The 20,317-nt window shown below is 39.4% G+C and overlaps 2 protein-coding genes and 1 pseudogene across 5 annotated transcripts in view; 1 reads left to right on the forward strand and 2 right to left on the reverse strand.

Annotated features, from left to right (window-relative positions):
* Alkbh8 (alkB homolog 8, tRNA methyltransferase) overlaps nucleotides 1–15,401 on the forward strand; it is a 55,822-nt gene extending 40,421 nt beyond the window's left edge. For all 4 annotated transcript variants that reach the window (XM_074066801.1, XM_020185355.2, XM_074066803.1 and 1 more), the window contains exons 10-12: nucleotides 845–1,101; nucleotides 7,235–7,384; nucleotides 13,095–15,401. In XM_074066801.1, the coding sequence (XP_073922902.1) occupies nucleotides 845–1,101; nucleotides 7,235–7,384; nucleotides 13,095–13,655 (968 nt within the window). In that variant the 3' untranslated portion in view covers nucleotides 13,656–15,401. The remainder of the gene's footprint in view (nucleotides 1–844; nucleotides 1,102–7,234; nucleotides 7,385–13,094) is intronic.
* On the reverse strand, nucleotides 3,278–4,114 carry LOC109700256 (glycolipid transfer protein-like). Its single transcript, XM_074066804.1, has one exon. It carries the CDS (start codon nucleotides 3,909–3,911, stop codon nucleotides 3,282–3,284), a length of 630 nt encoding a protein of 209 aa, XP_073922905.1. The 5' UTR covers nucleotides 3,912–4,114; the 3' UTR covers nucleotides 3,278–3,281.
* On the reverse strand, nucleotides 7,706–7,806 carry LOC141421051 (U6 spliceosomal RNA; annotated as a pseudogene).
* Nucleotides 15,402–20,317: the final 4,916 nt, after the last annotated feature.

The following is a 20,317-nucleotide window of genomic DNA, read 5'->3' on the forward strand; positions in this document are numbered from 1 at the left end:
TAGGCACATGCCACCACACCCGGCTTTTTTCTGTTGATATGGGGTCTCACAAACTTTTTTGCCTGGACTGGCTTTGAACTGTGATCCTCCCAATCTCAGCCTCCTAGGTAGCTATGATTACAGACCTGACCCACTGTTACTCAACCCTACTTCTTCTTAATATTAATGTGAGAACTGAGATACTACATGTAAACTGGTTCAACTGGTACTCAGTAATCCTTGTGATTATTGCAGAATGACTTGCTACTTGTGTATGTTGTTTTTCATCTGAAGGTGTTAGGGCCCCTACAACTCTAATCTTTATTTGCCAAGAGAAAAACCCTAAATTCTGTTACTTTAGATAAATTTCTCTCAGTCTAGAACAATCTAGGTCCTTTCATGAATAAAAGAACTCTTATTCCAAGGTGAAGTAGGCATCTTCATTCTAAGGCAGATGCAGAATTGTAGTCATGATTTGTTACAAATGGATTTTTTCCTTTTTTATGTTTGGCTCTTATACATACATTTGGACTTGTTAGGAAAGAGGTTTTTTGTTTGTTTGTGGTTTGCTTGCTTGAGACAGATGTCACTGCAGCTTAGGCTGGCCTGGAACTTGCTATGTAGCTCAGGCTGGCCTTGAACTCATGGTCCTTCTTCCTCAGCCTCCTAAGTTGCTGGGATTGCAGGTGTGTACCACCATGCTTAGCAACAGATTTTTTTTGTTTGTTTGTTTTTAACTGATATATCAGAGCCTGTCTTTCCTTAGTCACTAAATTTGCATCAATTTTCTTGGAAGAAAACTTGGTACCTTATAAATCATTTGGATAAAAATGAAAAGTTTATATTGCTTTATTTTTTCATTTAGGTTACTCTTCAGTCTGTGACAGCCAGAGGAAAGAGACTTCTCCCTCATTTCCAGAGAATGCTAAAGAAGCATCACTGCTGGAGCAAGAGTATGTTCATCGAGTGTATGAAAAGATTGCTGGGCACTTCAGCAGTACAAGGCATACTCCGTGGCCATGCATTGTGGAGTTTTTGAAGGCTTTGCCAAGTGGCTCAATAGTGGCTGATATTGGATGTGGAAATGGAAAGTATCTTGGCATCAATAAGGATTTATACATGGCAAGTGATGTCACTTCTGACTTCCCTTTTGCCTTTATTTGCAGTGGTTAGTGCTCTTTCCTTCTATGACATATGCTGCTTTGTAGGCAAGTACAGGAAAGTTGTAACAAACAGCTTGATAATTAATGAGTGGCTCCATTCTTTTTTATTCCTCTAGACATTTATGGGCATGGTGTCATGTGTAGTTTTTGTAATTTTGCTTTCTGATACAATTATTTTACCAGTAAACTATTTCACCTTAATAAGTCTTTACAAGGTTGAGTATTGTGGCTCAGGCCTGTAATTTGAGCTACTGGGGAGTCAGGGATTGGGAGGACTGCAGTTCGAGATCAGTCCTGGCAAAAATAAGTTCATGAGATCCCCAACTCAACCAGTGCCTGGGTATGATGGTGTATGCCTGTCATCCCAGCTTCATGGGGAAGCATAAATAGGAGAATCAGAGTCCAGGCATAAAGTGAGAACTTATCTCAAAAATGTCCAAATCAAAAAGGGCTGGCAGCTTGGCTTAAGAGCTTGCCTAGCAAGATAGAGGCCTTTAGTTCAAACCCTAGTATCGCCAAAACAAAACACTTTACAGATTAGAAAGGATTTCTAGAAACCATTTTCTTTGCTTGGTCCTAATTTGAAAAAGATAAAGTAGACAATCACTTTTATAAATAAGAAACTGAGACTTCATAAATTATCTCACTTCTCTGATGTCATATGAGGGATTTAACAGAAACTTGAACCTATACCTTCTGATTCCAAGTCTAGTGTTCTTTCACTCATAGTAGGAAAAAATGTTATTTTCTATTGGTATCTTCCTGTTGAGGAAGCTAAAGCTCAAATAGATTTAAAACTTCACCAACTTTATAGTGTTAGAGTGAGGATTTGAATCTGTTTCTGTCTGACTCCAAAGTGTCTATTCTTAGTTGCTATTATTTCTTTTTCTGTGGACTCTTTTTTTCTCTGCTAAATATTAGTAAGTTCTCAGTGCTGTCATACAGTGTTGTAAATATTCATATTAATGCAGCTCTGTGAGGACTAGAGCTTCCCTTTGTCAAGATGAGAGGAGGAAGGACTAGAATTGTGGAATAGGTAAGGAGAGTGAAAGCAGTCTACATCCCTGGGTTACTGCAGCATGTCAGACTGCTTAAGATCTTTGCTTTTACCCCATCCTGGATACTATGCACCCACATGAAGAAAGAAAGTTACCACTGCAGTTGAGGAAAGGCAGAGTTCAGCATTAAAAGGTAGATAAAAGAATAGCTTTTCATCAAGATGAGATACTGACATGCGTATATTGTGTTTACAAATAAATTTCCGTTTATAAATAATGTCTAATAGGTTTGTTCATGTTAAAGAGGGAGTTTTACAATTCCAAAGTAGATTTATTAAGGACTATTTAGTTTCTGCATATAAATCACTCATTGCTCCTCTTTTTTTTTTTTTTTTTTTTTTTTAACACACATCAGTTCTTTTGGTGTTGCTTTGTTTGCCCCAATGCTTTAATGCCAGGAGGAGCAGTTAAGGCAGTGAGGCAGTTTCTCAGGTCTCCATTGTGGGTCTCTGCAGCTGGAGGACTCACCTGTCCTCCTCCAGAGACTTCCTGTGGTGGGTAGTTTCTTAGATTGGCACACTGTCCCTGAAGAATGCAAATGCGGTCATGTATTTGGCTGTGCCTGGTCAATAGCTTGAAAAGGCTTGCTGTGGGTTTTAGCTATGGAAGCCATCTGGCAGAGGACAGAGAGCAGGGTTTCTACTGACAGTGCTGTGAGGCTGAGCTATGCAAACCACATAAGAAAACACATCAGTCTTTTTTTTAAAAAATGCCACAGTAGGGACCCTGCATCATTTCCAATAAATTGTTCATGGGTCTGAAAATACCTGTTGGGTGGTGAGATCCTCCTAAGCATTTATGTTTCTCTACAGAGTGAAGTGCTCACCGGTCCCCTAGCCTGGCTCCTGGAGAGAAAACAAAACCAAAACCCTTACCACCTGAACTATTGGCAGTGTTAATTGGTTTTGATCACACTGCAGTGCAGGTGTACAGTCTGTGTTCTCATGAAATTCGAAGGAGATTTGGAAGGAGGATTGGTATTTATTGCTACATTAGGATACCCCCCTTCCCTGAAAAAATTTTAGGACTGCTCGGGCAGCCCCCTGCAGACCCGGTAGATGGGTGCCTGTCCTGCTGGGTCCTACACCTTGTAGCTGAGGTCGGCGTTCATGGAGGCGTACAGCTCGTAGATGGCGTCCACGGTGGCGGTGAAGTTGACCAGGAAGAGGCGGATGTTGCACAGACACACCTCCTCGGGCACGCACTGCCCCCTGGACAGCGCCTGCAGGAAGTCGGACCTGCGGGGCGCCGCGTGCAGCGCCGCCTGGAAGAACTTCTGCACGATCCAGCCGTGGTACCTCTTGAGCGCCACCTCGTAGGCCTTGGTGGCGTTGACGCGGAGGAGGTCGGGGTGGCTCTCGTCCCGGTCCCCATCGCAGATGCTCTGCAGGAAGACCTGGATGAAGCGGAGGCCTCTCTTCAACCACATCAGCGACAGCGTGGCCCCCACTTTGGGCCACTCCACCCCGTATATTTCCTTCTCCTCCTGCAGGATGTGCTGCAGGGTCTGGAACTTGGCTGGGTCGCTGTCATACACGGCCCTGATACTCAAGATGTTGCTCGTTACGTCTGCCTTGATGCGCGTGAACACCCGCGAGCCCAGGCAATCGAAGAAGGGCGGCAGGTGGGACACCGCGTCCAGGAAGGGCTCGGTCTCGATCTGCTTGTCCCCAGGCAGCGGCTTCAGTAGGTGCTCGGCCAGCAGTGCCATGGCCCGGCCGGGGCCCGCGGTGACACCCCCGCCCCGCCGCGGGCCGCCGCCGGCCACAAGCGGGTTCCGCACGTGTCATGTCAAATCACCATTCTGACCCGAGCTCGGGACAGGCGAGCAGGTGTCACCGTCCGGGGTTTCCAAACCTCCACGTTCCGTTCGGGGTTGCTCCAGAGGCTCTGCGTTTGCTCCTGATCGGTAACCATGGCTTTACCAAGTCAGGTTTATGCGCGTGACACTAGGCTGACGTCAGCCGCACCGACTTGGTCATAATGACAACATTATACTGTAACAATGAAGACGACGGATTTCTTCATAAATATGACACTGAACACAGCCTGCGCCTGATTCAGGAAGGAACTTGCTTGGAAGGGTTGGGGTAACACTGAGTGTACCAGGTCTCCATGTTTGTTTCTGGGATCGCTGCAGCCTGACCTCCAGCCAAGGCTCGTGAAGACCTGGTTCAATATGTGAATGAAAACTATGTGCCTGACTAAAGATTTCACCATACCAGAAAATGGAATTATGTTCAATAAAAGAGGAGCATACTTTTTTAAAGCACCCCAGTCTCCACCCTGGATGAGGCATTGATATATGAGTATTTATTTTATTGAGCAGCCATTTTTGACCATGAAAATATCTGTGAGAGGCATGTTACCTGACACATTCATCTTAAATATTCAGATAGGAAATAGGCTCTAACACTTCACTTCTGGTCAACTTTGGACAAGTTACTTTCTTTAAGGTGAAGTTTCTTCATCTGTAATATGGTGACATTACTCACTAACTCAAAGTATATTAAGAGGATTAAGTGCATTGATAACAAAGAATCTGCTTTAATAACTCAGGAACCTAGCAAAAGACAATTGCTATTAGCCTGGTTGGCTTCTTCCATATTTTGTATTATTTTCTTAAATAAATTTAGAAGAATAATTATTGGGTTAAAAGTTATGAGCATTTTGATTTAATTAAAAATAGCTTGCCTATTAGCTGTTTAAATGGTTGAACCGATTTGTACTTTCACCAACATTATCACAATGTCATCACTGGTATATTTTGGTTTTTAAAATATTTTGGTAGTTTAATAAAAATAGAACTGTTTTCATTCACACCTTTGAGTATTAGGTAGAATTTTTTTTTGTGTATCTATACTGGCAGATCTGCATATTTAATGTTTTGCTGGAGGTTTAAAAAACTCAGAGGAGTAAAAATGCAATGTATTTTTATGTCATTGCTGTCCATCTGACATATAGAGACATGTAGCTTTACAAGTGTCCCTGAATATATGCAGGTGTTTATAAATAAGCCATCTTCTGCCCCACTGTTGACAGTATACAGCGTTATTAGGGAGAATTTGAGATACTTGATGCTATCCTTAGTTTGAAAACTTAAAGGAATTTAGAAAGAGAAGAGGAGAAATGTGATTCAACTGTGGTAAAAAGAATATTCCAGCAAAGTAAATGAAAGATGAAAGTCCTGGGCCAACCATGAGTCAGTCCCAGGACTCATGGGACTGAGTCAGTAGGACCTCTGTAATAGACCTGGTGTGTTATTACTAAAATAGCCTGTGCTCATTCTTTTAGGTAAAAAGGAGTGCTGTGTACAAATTGCCAGGAGAGTCTGACGAGAAAGAAAGAAATTTCCTCGTTTTGTTTGACTATTGTTCTTGTTCTGTTTTATCTGTGGTTCTCAGATAACTTTACTCCTTTGAATAACTATTGAGCCCTATCTCTGAGGATTTATTTTACTTGTCAACTTGGATTTCTTCCTGTTGCGTTTTAGTAGGGTTTAGCTGCCTTATACTGTGAACTGAATTTAAATGTAACAAAAGATGGCAAGTTCAGAATATAAGATGTATATTATTTGAGTGGTATTGTCATCTTGAGATGTGACTGTTGGCTGAGTGGCATAGCACACAAGTGAAAATAAATAAAAGCAATAAGCTAGGTATGGATCTTAAACAGATAAAGGGAACAATGACTTGGGAATTGTTCCACTGTTGTTATTAGTAGCCCCATAATACTTTGCCATCATAAAATATGTCAAAGAGAACTTACTATATTTTACCTCTAGCTTAGTATCTTTTGTTCCACTTCAGGAAGTTAAGCAGCTCTGGGATAGACTATAGAAGCTTTTAATTCCAATTGGAAATTGACCAAACTCATTAACTATGGCCAGGATGACATTGTGGTTTATTCTCAAAGATTGAAAGAACCCTTAGGATCAGTGTTCATTAGTCTGTAAAATTAAATGAGTAAATATGAGCTGGAACTAGCCACTTTTGTTTAACTGCTTGAACAATTCTTTTCCCCATTGTAGGAATTGGGTTAAGAAGAAATGTCTGGAGATAATTATTAATTAGCGATTTAACATTTCTGAAACCCTATTCTTTCCCCAATGTACATGTGCACGTTGCAATTGTGTGAAGGGGTGTGTATAGGTGTGTGTGTGTGTGTGTGTGTGTGTATGTGTGTGTGTGTGTGTATAGAACTAAACAGGAAAACTGCATTTAAAAAAAAAACAAAACTAGGGAGAACCTAGTTTTGGTCCACAGAACCACAGATGTGTATAAGTCACATTGGGCTTCACTTGCTGGGGAGGAGGAAGGCATGTTGCTTGCTGCTTTCAGTGACGTTGTTCCCCAGGCTGGTTTGGTTGTACTAAAAGGTTAACTAAGCAGCTTTTTTTTTTTTAAAAACAAAATTCGGAATCTTCATAAGGTTAGGAGTTTAGCAGAAAAAGATTCAAGAAGCTTTGAAGAGTGAAAGAAGTTATTTTACTTTTTTTGTTGTTTGGTAACAACTGATTGGATTTTTCAGATTATAAAGTAATACATGTTGAAAAGTATAAAGAAGTAGGAAAAGATCCTCCTATCTGAGCCATCACAATATAGTATACACAGTATGAAAGAAACTCATACATGTAACTCCCCTTAGTCATATTTGTAGCTTCTCTCAGAAGACTAAATATCTATGTTTTGGAGATAATTTTGAATTTTTAAAACGTATAATATTACAGAAAGATCTGATTTTGAATGGTGAGCAATCCAGAGCAAATTTGGACCTCCCATTTCTATTGTCGTTTTGTTTCCAGTCACTACGGTGAATTCTATATGATATGTTGGTAATAGGTGCTGTTTTGAATAATTATGTGTTCTGACTTTGTGCTGGCTGTGAGAACTGATAATGTCGTTGTCTCAGGCTATTTCATCGTGGATATGAAATCTATCTGATAACTTTGAGGTATAGAATAAACCACAGCTGTTAATTTCTTTTGATATTTAAACAAAGCATCATGAAATTTGTTTTCTTCCTGTATTGCAGATTGGTTGTGATCGTAGCCAAAACCTAGTGGACATTTGTAGAGAGAGACAGTTCCAGGCCTTCATCTGTGATGCACTGGCAGTTCCCATGCGCAGCGGGTTCTGTGATGCCTGCATCTCCATTGCTGTTATCCACCATTTTGCAACTGCAGTAAGTATCACTTTTTCTTCTCCAAGAACTTGTAGCACAGTGACAGGAAAAGTTCACGGATTTAACTGATTTTGGACCCATTTTAGCTTTTCATCTGTTTCCATTTCTTTTCTTTTCTTGTTTGTTTGTTTTGGGACAGGTTTTCTCTGTGTATCCCAGGTTACCCTGGAACTTACTATGTAGATCAGGCAGGCCTTGAACTTGTGACTTTCCTTCCTGTACCTCCCCAGTACTGGGATTGTAGGCATGAACCACCACTACTTCTGTTTACCTAAGCACAGGCCTGATGGAACTCTGTGTACTTACTACTGTTTTAACCTTTTTTTAATGGAATGCATCACAAGTTTGCGTGTCATCTTTGCACAGGGGCCATGCTAATCTCTGTATCACTCCAAGGTTTTTTTTTTTTACTTATATGTGCATACAATGTTTGGGTCATTTCTCCCCCCTTTCTTCTACCCCTTCCCTTTCCCCCCACTCTTTTCTCTCCCCCCCTACCCCCTTGCTAGCAGGCAGAAACTATTTTGTCCTTATCTCTAATTTTGTTGAAGAGAGTATAAGCAATAATAGGAGGGACCAAGGGTTTTTGCTAGTTGAGATAAGAATAGCTATACAGGGAGTTGACTTGCATTGCTTTCCTATACATGTGTGTTACCTTCTAAATTAATTTTGAACTAACCTTTTCTCTAGTTCTTGGTTCCCTTCTCCTATTGGCCTCTGTCGCTTTAAAATATCTGCATTAGTTTCTCTGCATTTAGGGCAACAAATACTATCTAGATTTTTGGGTGTCTTACCTATCCTCATACCTCCCAAGTGTGCTCTCTCTTTATCATGTGATCAAAGTCCAATCCCCTTGTTGTGTTCCAAGATTTGTTTTGTTTTGGTTTGTTTTTTTTAGTATATGTGTTACTGAAGCGAGCACTTAACCTTTTTTCTAATCCAAGCCTTATTCTCTTCTAAATTCCTTCCTTCAAATTCGTGGTCACTTGGTGTGGTGATACACATTTGTAAACCTGACTATCTGGGGGGTAGAGGCAGGAGGATCATGAGTTCTAGGCCACCAAAATAACAAATCAAAGCACAAACAAAAGGGTGGGGAGGTATAGATCAAGCAGAAGCCCGGGATTCAATCTCTACTATTGTAAAACAAACCCACTGAATCCCAGAAGTTTAGCTGGATAAGACTTTGATATCACCAGCTCTGGGCCTTTCGAGTGTACTCTTTCTCAGACTCTGAGACTCTTTTTTTTTCTTTTTTTATTATATTCATATGTGCATACAATGTTTGGGTCATTTCTCCCTCCTTCCCCCCACCCCCTCCTTTATCCTCCTAACCTCTCACTACCAGGCAGAAACTATTTTGCCCTTATCTCTAATTTTGTTGAAGAGAGAGTATAAGCAATAATAGGAAGGAACAAGGGTTTTCGCTAGTTGAGATAAGGATAGCTATACAGGGAGTTGACTCACATTAATTTCCTGTGCATGTGTGTTACCTTCTAGGTTAATTCTTTTTGATCTAACCTTTTCTCTATTCCTGGTCCCCTTCTTCTATTGGCCTCAGTTGCTTTAAAGTATCTGCTTTAGTTTAGACTCTGAGACTCTGATTCACTTTCTCATTTTTCTTTTTCAACCCACACTTTTGTCACTGACATGTGATTCTTCCTTCCTTTCTATTTTGTTTTTATTCTGCTTCTGTTCTTTCTCTAAAGCTCTTGTCTTTTTTAGCTGTTAGTAGTATGTTGACTAAATTTTTTAAATGGCCTTAATTTTTAAATAGTAATTTTAATATTTTACATTTTCCATAAAGGCAAGAGAAAAACCTCACCTATTTTTCCTGAGTATTCATAGTTTCTCCCTGATCTATACAAGAATTTTTCCTCATATTATTAATGTATGCTAATTCAAAAACGAAATAAAAATTAAAAAAACAAGAACTTTACAGATCACCTTCGGAGTTACTGGCACTTTGATTAGCCCTTATGACCTTAACTAAGTTCAAAATAAAACAAATCAGAAAACTCCCTGTCATTTGTCTCTTCAGGTACTAGCTTTTAATTTTTTAATAGTAGCTAAGAGGTTCTTCTGGGCTGCAGCAAACAGTGTAAGGGGGGGGATCTTTCTAGCCAAAGCCACAGCCATCAGCACACTTGGAGGCATTATTGCAACAAGAGAAAGGTTTGCAAGCAGCAGTTGTACCAGCAAATTTTAGAAATACCTTAATTTATGAGAAGTGTTTGGCATACTTTGGTCCCTTCAACCACAGTTCAGTCAGTGACAGTGGACTGTCTATCTTTAAGTTATAAAAGGAAGTCAGTATTCGGCATAGTGGCTCATGCCTGCAATTCTAGCTACTCAGGAGGCAGAGTTTGGGAGGATCAGGGCTCCAGGCTAGCTCAGACAAAAAAATTCCCAGTACCCCATCTGAACCAGTAAAAGCCAGGCCTGGTGTCACTTGCCTGTCATCACAGTTATGTGGGAAGGATAAATAGGGTTGAGGTCCAGGTTGAAGTGGGCATCATTGTGACACCCTATTCAAAATTTAACAAAAAAAAAAAAAGAACTGGGGGCATGGTTCAAGCAGTTGAATGCCTGCCTAGCAAGCACAAAGCCCTTCAAAAAATAAGTACATATGTATATACACACATTTTTGCAACTGAAAATATATATTGGATCATCTCCCCGTATGAAGTCTTGTATAACCTTCTTAGAAATTTGTCATATCCATCTTTTTCTCCATACTTCTTGTCATTTATTTATTGACCACATGCAAAAGAAACACGTGAGATCCTTACATTACACTGTATACAAAAAAAAAAAAAAAAACCCAAAAACCAAAAACTCAAAGTGGACCAAAGAGCTATATCTGGAGCTAAAATGTAAAATTCTAAGAAGGAAATATAGGAGAAAAGCTTCATAATATTGCATTTGGCAATAATTTCTTGATAGGATACCAAAAGCCTCGGCAACAAAAGAAAAAATGAATTTGACTTCATCAAAATTGAAAACATTTGTACATCAAGCAACAGCGTTATGGGTTGGATATGCAGTATCCCCCAGAAGGACTCCTGTTAAAGACTGATCCCCAGCTGATGCATCCAATCATAGAGAGATGTTTGGATCGTGAGGGCTCTGAGCCAATCAGTGCATTCATCAGCTGATGGACTCATCAACCGATGGCATTATGGGAATGATGGACACCTTCAGAGGTGGAGTCTAGTTGGAAGAAGAAGGTCACTGGGGTGTCACTTGTATATCTTGTCTCAGTCCCCTCTTTGTCTCTTTCTCTCTGCTTCCTGGGTATCATGAGGTGAGCTGCTTGGCACTTCCACATGCTCCTTGCCATGATGTCCAGCCTCACCTCTGGCCCACAGCAATGGAGGCAACCAACCTTGACTGAAACCTCTGAAATAGCAAGCCAAAATAAATCTTTCCTCTTTTAAGTTGTGTTTCTTAGGTATTTATCACAGTGACAAAAAGTCTGCCTAATGCAAATACTATCAGCAGAGTGAAAATACAACCCACAGAATGGAAGAAAATATTTGCAGATTATATATCTGATAAGAAATTAATCTCCATAATATATGCAGAACTCACAAACCAAAATCACAATGAAATAGCAGTTCTCACCCAGTAGGGTGGCTATTATCAGAAATACAGAAAATAACTAGTGTTGGTGAGGATGTGTAGAAAGTGGAATCCTTGTGCATTGCTAGTGGAAGTGTAGAGTGGTGCAGCCACTGGGGAAACAGAACGGTAGTTCCTCAAAATACATAGGATCCAAAAGTATACATACTTTTGGATACATACTTAAAAGAATTGAAAGCAGGAACCCAAGGAGATATTTGTACACCCATATCCATAGCAGTGTTATTCAAATATTGTATATACATTTGTGGGAGTATTACTCAGTCCAAAAAGAGAAGGAAATTCTGATACATGCTACAACATAGATTAACCCTGAGGACATTCTCTGAGTGAAATAACCCAGACACAAATGGAATACCTATATAGAGCATCCTCTTTTAGCTTGACTAGTTATTTATTGTTTTTAATGGTTATGATTTAACATTGTAGTTGACCTTAACCTGGCATATTTACCCTTTCCTAACAATGGAAGACATTTGGCCTCTTCTGCCTTTATTGTATTCTTTTTGTATATCATTTTTGTTATTTTAAGCTATCAATATTTATTTATATTTCTTCATATTATTTACTATTTCTGATGTTATTCCTTCTTTTCCTAGTTTCTTCAGAGAGACTAGGTTTTTTTGCTTGAGGAATTCCCGTGCTCTTTTTTAGTGTGGGTATACTGGTGACATTCTCTCTTTTGTGTATTTGAAATCTATTTTGCTTTATTTTTAAAAGATTATTTTCACTAGGTCTTGAATTCTAGATTGACAGTGTTTTCAATCTTTCCCATCTCTGTGCTTCAATTGAGTAATTTATACTGGCCTGAATCTGATCTCTGTGAAGATATGCCTGAATTTGCTAAATTAATCTCTTTTTTTTTTCTGTTCTGGAATTTCCAAATTCTTCATATATTTTATATCTTTAATGAAATTCTTTTTCTAGTTTTGTGAGCATATTATACAGTCATTTTAAAATCTTTGCTTCAGTGTTTATCTTATGGTCTATTTTTCTCTGTTTTTCAAACATTTGGTCGTGATTGTTTGTTTTTAACATACCTCATAGTTTTTATTGAATGCTGGGCATTTTGTATTAAGTGTTTTGGATACTTTTCCTCCAAAAAGGATTAAATTAGGATAAACAGATCAGTATCATATCACTTTGATACTGTAAAGAATTGGCTTTCTGCTTTATTAGGACTGATTTATATGTTTTATTTTTGTCTCTTCTTCTAGGATGTGGTCTGTTGGGGTCTTAGGTGAATGCCTGGGTTGTATCCCATGGCCAATATACAGAAGTGGTCCTTAAACTCAGTGTCTTTTTCTTCAGCATTGTTTGCCTACTAAAATGTCTGTTTAGCATTTTAATTTTCCAGCTGCTCTTCTGCCAGGGTTTTTTGGGATTTCACTCAGTGCTCATGCAGCCTAGGAATTGGAAAATGCCTCTAGGGTAGTTTGCATATAGCCATTTGTCATCATTTCCTGCATCCTCCTTTGACTGTGACTCTGTCCCCTAGTTCCTAGCTCCTGTGACTTCCCTGACTCTTTGCCTTATTGTCTTCTCTGGCCATGGAGACTTCTGCCTCTTGCTCACGTTCTATTTCCCCACACTGTAACTAACAAATTGTCTTAGGTATTGTTGCCGTCCGATTCAGCCTGCAGTACTTCAAGAAGACTGTAAGTAGAAGTCTCATAATACAGTTTACACCAGGTTTTGGAAAACAGGCATTATAAAAATGTAATGGTTCACGTAAAAGTCCCACAAAGTACTGCTCTTAAATAACCCTATTGGGGCTCACTCGTTGTTTCATGTACCCCAGCCAGTCAGTTACAGGTAGTCACAGGGAAGTCACAGAAATAACAATGTCCTTCTCCTCAGCAGGCCAGTTTTTCTTAGTCACAGAATAAAATGTCCCTTCTTTCTTTTTCCTTTTGTTTCATATAACATGTTTTGTTGATTTCATTACTGTTCATTGTATTTGAAAACAGTCCTACAGTTAGTTGTGTGTTAACATTTTTCTCTCTGTACCTACTCCAGGTTGATAAATGGCAATATTTTTTATTTTATTTTATTTTATTATTAGGAGCGTAGAGTGGCAGCTGTCCAAGAACTTGTTCGTCTCTTGAGACCTGGTGGAAAGGCACTCATTTACGTCTGGGCAATGGAACAAGAATATACTAATCAGAAGTCCAAGTATCTGAGAGGAAAGAGAATCAGCCCAGGAAAAAAAGAGAAGATAAACAGTGATGCATCCGTGGAAGGATTGCTTGTGGAGCGAGTGCCGGACGTGGGCAGTCGAGACTCAGCATCTTCTGTCCCCTCCGTCAGTGACGTTCAGGAGAGAAGATGTAAGTCAAGACAAGTTACTAATTCTGAGCTGCCTGTTCATACTAATAGGACTTCTTTTCATTCTCAAGATGTACTGGTTCCCTGGCACCTCAAAGGAAACTCTGGTAAAGACAAAGCTGTTGAGCCATTTGGTCCAGTAGGATCCCATGACCCAAGTTCTATATTTCATCGCTACTACCATGTGTTCTGTGATGGAGAACTGGAAGCTGCTTGCCAGACTCTGAGTAATGTCAGCATTCTGAAAAGCTACTATGATCAGGGAAACTGGTGTGTCATTCTTCAAAAGTCTGACTGAACAGACCATATGTAGAGAAGAAATGCCTAGATGTTTAAAAAAGAGACTAAATTAATTGTCCTTTTAATTAAAGAAAAAACTTGTGGAAAAGAACCAAAGGAGAGCTCCTGAGAGAAATTTGGAAATAGATATTACTTAAGATATATTCAGTCATTACCATTGGCTGACCTCATAAATGTAAGCTCCTCCTGCACACCTATTAGAATGGTATTTAAAAGTGATTGAATTTGTGAAATGTTTGGGATTCTTGGGTAAGAGCACAGCATTTTGAAGATAACCTTTTGTTATAAAATGTTAGTGAAGAACCTAATCTATGTATGAGTTTAGTGAAGTAATTATATAATATTTTAATAAAGAAATTGTTTCTGGTCAATAGATAATTATCCGAAGTTTTATCTATGACTCTTTAGCTCCTTTAAAATCATAACCACTTTATCACCATACCTTACTGGCATAGGGCTTAACACATAGCAGTGGGTGCTCAGTAAAATTATTATCAGCCATGAGTTAATAGGAGCTTCACTTAATAAATGCTCATTAAACTCCTCCCATGTACCAGGTGCTTTTGAACAGTGGAAATGGAGCAGTGAACATGAAAGAACAGAGGCGATGTAGCTCAGTGGAAGAGCACATGCTTCATACAAGCGAGGCCTTGGCTTCAATCCTCAACCCCAACAAACAAAACAAGGAGAACAAAGCCTTTGTGCTTGTGGAACTTACATTCTAAAGCAACCCAAATCTGCCTCCTAAGCAGACCTAACTATTTGCTTATAGTCAAAGCTACAGTGTCATTCATGGGTATTTCTAGTTTAGTCATAGTTTGTTCAGGAAGAATCAGGTATTTTAAAAATCTATTTAATATTGCATAGCAGCCCAATTAACTTACTACTTATATCAAGTTTCCAGAGGAATAACAGTATAACATTTACCATACGTCACATTGTCATGTGGAAAAGAAAAGCTTTAAAATAACTTAAAAACACTTTACTGCACCAGGCATTGCTTTTGCATGATCATGCTTAAGACTGTTTTAAGGAAATTGCTTTCTATGAATTATGGCTGTTGAGACAATTATATGTCTTATTACTAATGTAAGTGATGTTTACTCTCCAAGCATCAAACTTTCAGAAATCTGCAATGATTGGTAATAGGATCCTAGATGAGACCAATTGAATATTTTTGTCATGGGGTTTCAGCACAAAATTGAAATATACTATACCATCCAAAGGAACTTAAGAAGATTCACGATATGGGAAGAAAGAACATGGGAGTAAACAATAGTTTTATTTCTGATAAAAATTTTAAGACTTCACATCAAAATTTGAAGTTCAAATAATACAAGTTTTTTGATCTAGCTGAAATAAATGATTTTCTAGGAAGATGAAAAGTTTTAAAATTGGCTCAAAGAGAGGAAGTAGAAGATGTTAAAAAATAGCATAGCAATTCAGAAGTTGGCTCTAGAATCAGATTTCCAATTCTAGATTTGACATTTATTAGCTGTGGCCTTGGGCAAATTTCTTAACTATTCTGTGCTTCAGTTTTCTTAGCAGTAAAATTGGAAGAGTTCTGAAAATTCATAGCAATAATATTTGGTGGTCTTAGATTAGAATAAGAATATAGTATGCATTTGGAAAATGTTTGTTACTATTACTCCTAAAGGAAACTCAGGGGAGTTTTAGATATTGAGTGATTATTTATTTGTTATACAACTTTTTATTTGTATAATAAAAAATGTGCTTTTACTGATTTTTTTTGCCTGCTTGTTCTTGTGAGCTGAGACAGATGTCTTAACAATCTCCCACTGTGATTCTGAATTTCTTCTATTTTTTTCCTGTAGACCTGTTACATGTGCAATAGTGTAAATCTCTCTGAATGTCCATCAACAGTAGAGTAAGCAGATGATAGTCAATTTATATATTACAATACAAGCAATTAAAGTAAATGAGCTATACTTGTAAGTTGCAATATGAGCGAGTCTCAGAAACATAATGCTGAGTTAAATAAGCCACATGCAAAATAATACCATATGATTTCTACAAAATTCAGGAGTCCCAAAGTCACTCATACTTCTGATGCACAATGCAAGTTCATGGGTTCCTAAAACCACCCTCAGGTTTGATAATTTGTTACAGGATTTACAGAACTCCTTGACACTGATATACTCCTGGTTATGGTTTATTATAATAAAAGAATATAAAATAAAATCAGCCAAGGAAAGAGGTACATTGGTCAGAGTTCACCCACAGAGTTTTCAGTCGTCTTCTCTCAAAGGAGTTGTGGACAGAGGTGACTTCTTCCAGTAACACTGTATGACAATACAATATGTGTGGAGTGTTGCCAACCAAAGAAACTTGCTCAATCCTTGTTGTTCAGAGTTTTTATTGAGACTTAGTCATGCAGACATGGCTGACCATGCATGTGACTGACTTATTCGCCAGTCCTTCTGGAGGTTGAGCAGATACTGCTTGGTCTAAGGTCCCCAGGCAAACACACAAGCTGATTGGTCAGAACATTGCATGGGTTTAGATCACCTCCCAGGAGCATAAGGCAAAAGCCAGATAGACCTCTTTTTTGGATAAGACTAACTCAATTTCATTCAAGTGAAAGATAAAAAATAGATTAATAGTAAACTTTTACTTCAGAGAATGAATGGGCCTTCTTTGATTTTACAATATTCTCTTTCTCTCCTTGGTTGTTATTTAAATGGGTGTTTGCTTTGTGAAAATTCACTGAGGTGCGTAGACTTTGATTTGATTTGTATATCCTTTTATATATATTTTATAAACTTCAAAATTTATAGAAATTTTTAAGAGAAGGATTTAAAAAATATACAGGCAGTGTTTGTGAAGTATAATTTGCATACGACATTCACCAATTTTAAGTTTGATAAGTCTTGATAAATGCACAGTCATGTAATCACTACAATCATGATAGAGAATATTTCCATTGCTCCCCAAAGTTCCCTCCTGGCTCTTTTAATCAATTCCCTCCACTTTCAGCAAAGACTGCTTTCTATCACTATTCTTTTGCTTCGTCTAGAATTTCATGTAAATGTAACCATGCATTTAGTAGACATCTGTGTCTGGCTTTTTTCACTGTGGACAATTCTTTGAGACTCACCTATGCCCTTCCATATGTCAATAGTTTGACCTTTTAATTGGTATTGTAGTTTGGATCTTAAATGATCCCAGTCAGTCCCCAGCCTATGCTATTTTGGGGAATTGGTGGAAACTTTAGTAGGTGGGTCTAGTGGGAGGAAGTTCTGTCAAGAGGTGTGCCTTTGAAGGGGTTATTGGGACTCTGGCCCCTTTCTCTCTTTACTTCCTCGCTACCATGAGGTGATCAGCCTTCTCTGCCACATGCTTCTACCATGAAGTACTGCCTTGCCACTGGCTCCAAAACAATGGGGTCAATCAACCGTGAACTGGAATTCCGGAAGCCAGGAGCCAAAATAAGTTTTTCCTCTTTGTAAGTTGATTATCTCAGATATTTTGTCATAATACTAGAAAGATGACTGACGTAGAAAATTGATGGTTGGTTTGGGGTCATTCTTGTGGCTATAGTAGAAATGATGGAGAAAAATACCCTTTGAATTGGAGAAAACTAGACTAGAGAAAGCCTAGAATTCTGTAAGTGGAACTCGTTGAGCAGTTCTGGTGAGTGCTTAGAAGAATGAATGCTGATTAAAATGCAGATAGTAAAGCTTATGCTCACAAAATTTCAGATGGAAATAAAAAATAGGGAATTATATTGGAATCCACCCATATAAATTGTGGCAAACCATTTGGCTTCTGTGCCCTGAGACTCTGTGTGAGGCTAAGTTTTAAGTGACAGACTAGTTTATCTGGTGGAAGAAATTTAGGTCAGCACAGCACTCAGGCAGTTTCATGGATATTTCTGCTTTAGCCAAATTTACAGTGAGAATCAGGAGCAAAGAGGAGCAGAGAGAAAAAAATTTGGAAAACTTTCAGTTTGACCAGAAAAACAAAAAAAAAGCACATTTAAAGATGGTGTCAAGGAGAGTGCAGTTACTAAAGAGATTAACATCGTTAAAAAAGATGCCACATAGTTTGCACCAGAACAATAGAAGAGACTTTTTGAGGGCATCGAGGGGATTGGATAGACCCCTCCTTATCCTAGACTCAAAGGTGTAAGTGTAAATTCCTTCCAAAGACTTTCATTTGAGAAAAGGGCTCCCTTGTGTCTTGCTTTCACGGGGGACTGCTTATGGAATTTTTTCCCCTGGGATTTGTTTTCCCATGAAGGCACTCAGCAGCTGCTACTGCCATGATTCAAGTAGGCCCCAGTGTACCTCATGCTGCCAATAGAGTTTCACATTGTCCATGTAATGCTGGTTTTGCAGACATACAGAATGCAAGACGTATGGGGTCTTGCAAGCGTCCACTGAAATTTCAGTGGAAACCCTGGGAGGCCAGCCAGTGTGCTGCAGGGACTGAGTCCCTGCAGACAGCTTCTGACAGCATGATGTGAGAGGCTGATAGTGAAGCGGAAGCTCCAATGGAGATCCAAGGAGTAGAGATGCCAGGAACCTGGAACGCCTGCTGAAGGAAGCCGTAAGCAGGGTGCAGAGCCAGCCTGAGAGAGCCTCTGAGTATGGGCTGCCCAACTTCTTCCTGGGGCTGTAGAGGGATAGATCAGGCTTCCTGGCTGCTTCCCAGGGGCCTCAGTGGACTGAGCAACTCAACGAAGTCCGCTTGGCTGCTTCCTGGGACAAAGGGTGAGTGAATGGGGCTTCCTGGCTGTCTCTAGGACAGCCAAGAGGGTGAGGGTGGACATGGCCCATGACTTTGCCAGCTAAGCCACTCGGAGTAGGCTGCCCAGGTGCTACCTAGGGCCAGGAGAAGATAAATAGGGCCTCATGGCTGTTGTAAGGCTGGGTCAGCTGAGCTACTGTGAGCAGCTGCCCAGCTGCTTCATAGAACTCTTGGACAAGTGGTGTCTCAGATGGCTTCATGCAGCAAGAACCTGAGTGGGGTCAAGCAATCAGGACTAGACTCTCTCTCTGGGGGTAATGCAGCTTCGTGGTAACCTGGCGACTCCCCACACTGAGCTCAGGGCCTTTGAGGGGTATGAGGTTCTCCAGAAAGAAATGTCTCAGGTGTCCTTAGCATGACTGGGGACTGACTGATGAGGAGCCTCCTGATTACCTTTTTCTTGCTGAGCTAAATCCTTCTTGGTTTAAGGTGCTCTTGTGAGGTGATATGTACAGGCTGTTTCCTTCTTTGTAGGCCATTGTACATCTCTATACTCTGCAATGTCTGTCACTTCCCTGCTTTCTCTGGCACTCTGTCTCAAACACTGAACTCTTTGTCCAGGTCATCCTGGACCATGATCCTCCTATTTATGCTCCCTGTATGCACCATCACACCCAATAGTTTTCCTTTGAGATGGGGTCCCACAAACTATTTTTTTTGGCCAAGACTGGCCTGGAACTGTGATTCCCCCCAATCTCACCCTCTTGTATAGTTTGGGATAGCTGGTATAAACCACTGGTGTCTGGATTAAGATACGGCTTCTGATTAACTTTTGTCAGTTATGACTCTGTAACTCTGAAGAATTACCATTCTTTAGTTAAAGAAAGATTCTCAAGTTTTAATAGAGAGTATTAAGAGGTCATGATGTATACTATAATTCTTTACTCTTCTACTGCTTATCAGCTTTTGAGTGAAAATATCTGGAGGGCTGAGCTCAGAGATAATTTGGTTAGAAATATTAGCTCCCTACCTGTGATTTTTAAACTTCATTTATGGTATGAAAGATAGGTTTTTCAAATCAGCACCCCATGAGATAAAAGTCTAAGAAATCATAACAGAGCTATGATGACTTGAATCGTGTTTTACATGCTCTAAGAATTACAGCTTACTCTTTGAAAATGCAATTTTATTTGTCATAGTATGGTAACAACTGTGTCTTGCTTATTTTTTAAATATCTGACTTCTTAGATACCCTCATCTGCTATACTTCTGGCCTGGGGCTAACTTGGTTTAGTGGTTCTAAAAATATTTTCAAGTCAGATGTATTTGAAGCTGAATTCCCCCATTTAGTCAGTGTGGAACTTCAGGGAATCTGAATCTGGAAGAAAAGACAGTAATACCTGCTTGTAAGTTTGTTAAGTAGATTATATGAGAGAGCATGTAAAGTATCGTAAGTACATTGCACTTACGATGTAATAGTTAATAAATGCCAGTTTGCTCCATCCTCATCCCCTGACCTAACCGTATAGCTTCTCTCTCTCTCTCTCTCTCTCTGTGTGTATGTGTGTATGAGTGTGTAGTTGAGTAGATACTGACATTCATTAATATGTTTCATTCAGTGTAAACTTATGATTTCCTACTATATTTCAGGCAGAATGATGACTATATCAGTGAACACCCCCCCCTCACACACACAAATGCTTCCCCTATATAGTTTACATTGTAGTTGGAGGCAGTAGGTATAAATGGGCTGTAATAGAATAGTCAGTAAGCAATAAGCATAATAAATAAGTAAACTCTTTCATTTGGTAAAGCAACACACATTTTTGTTCTGTGTAAAAAAGAAGAGGTAGAGCAGGAAAGGGAAGTCAAGGGGTGGGATGGCTTGGTGGGTTGCTGACTTTAGAAAGGTGGTCAGGATAGTTCTCTGTGAGAAGATGACATTTG

Source organism: Castor canadensis, chromosome 2 (genome assembly GCF_047511655.1).
Source record: "Castor canadensis chromosome 2, mCasCan1.hap1v2, whole genome shotgun sequence".
Classification (NCBI taxonomy): Eukaryota; Metazoa; Chordata; class Mammalia; order Rodentia; family Castoridae; genus Castor; species Castor canadensis.

Excerpts from the sequence above, each read along its gene's own strand:
- LOC109700256 (XM_074066804.1), bottom strand. The coding sequence starts at position 3,911 with ATGGCACTGCTGGCCGAGCACCTACTGAAGCCGCTGCCTGGGGACAAG.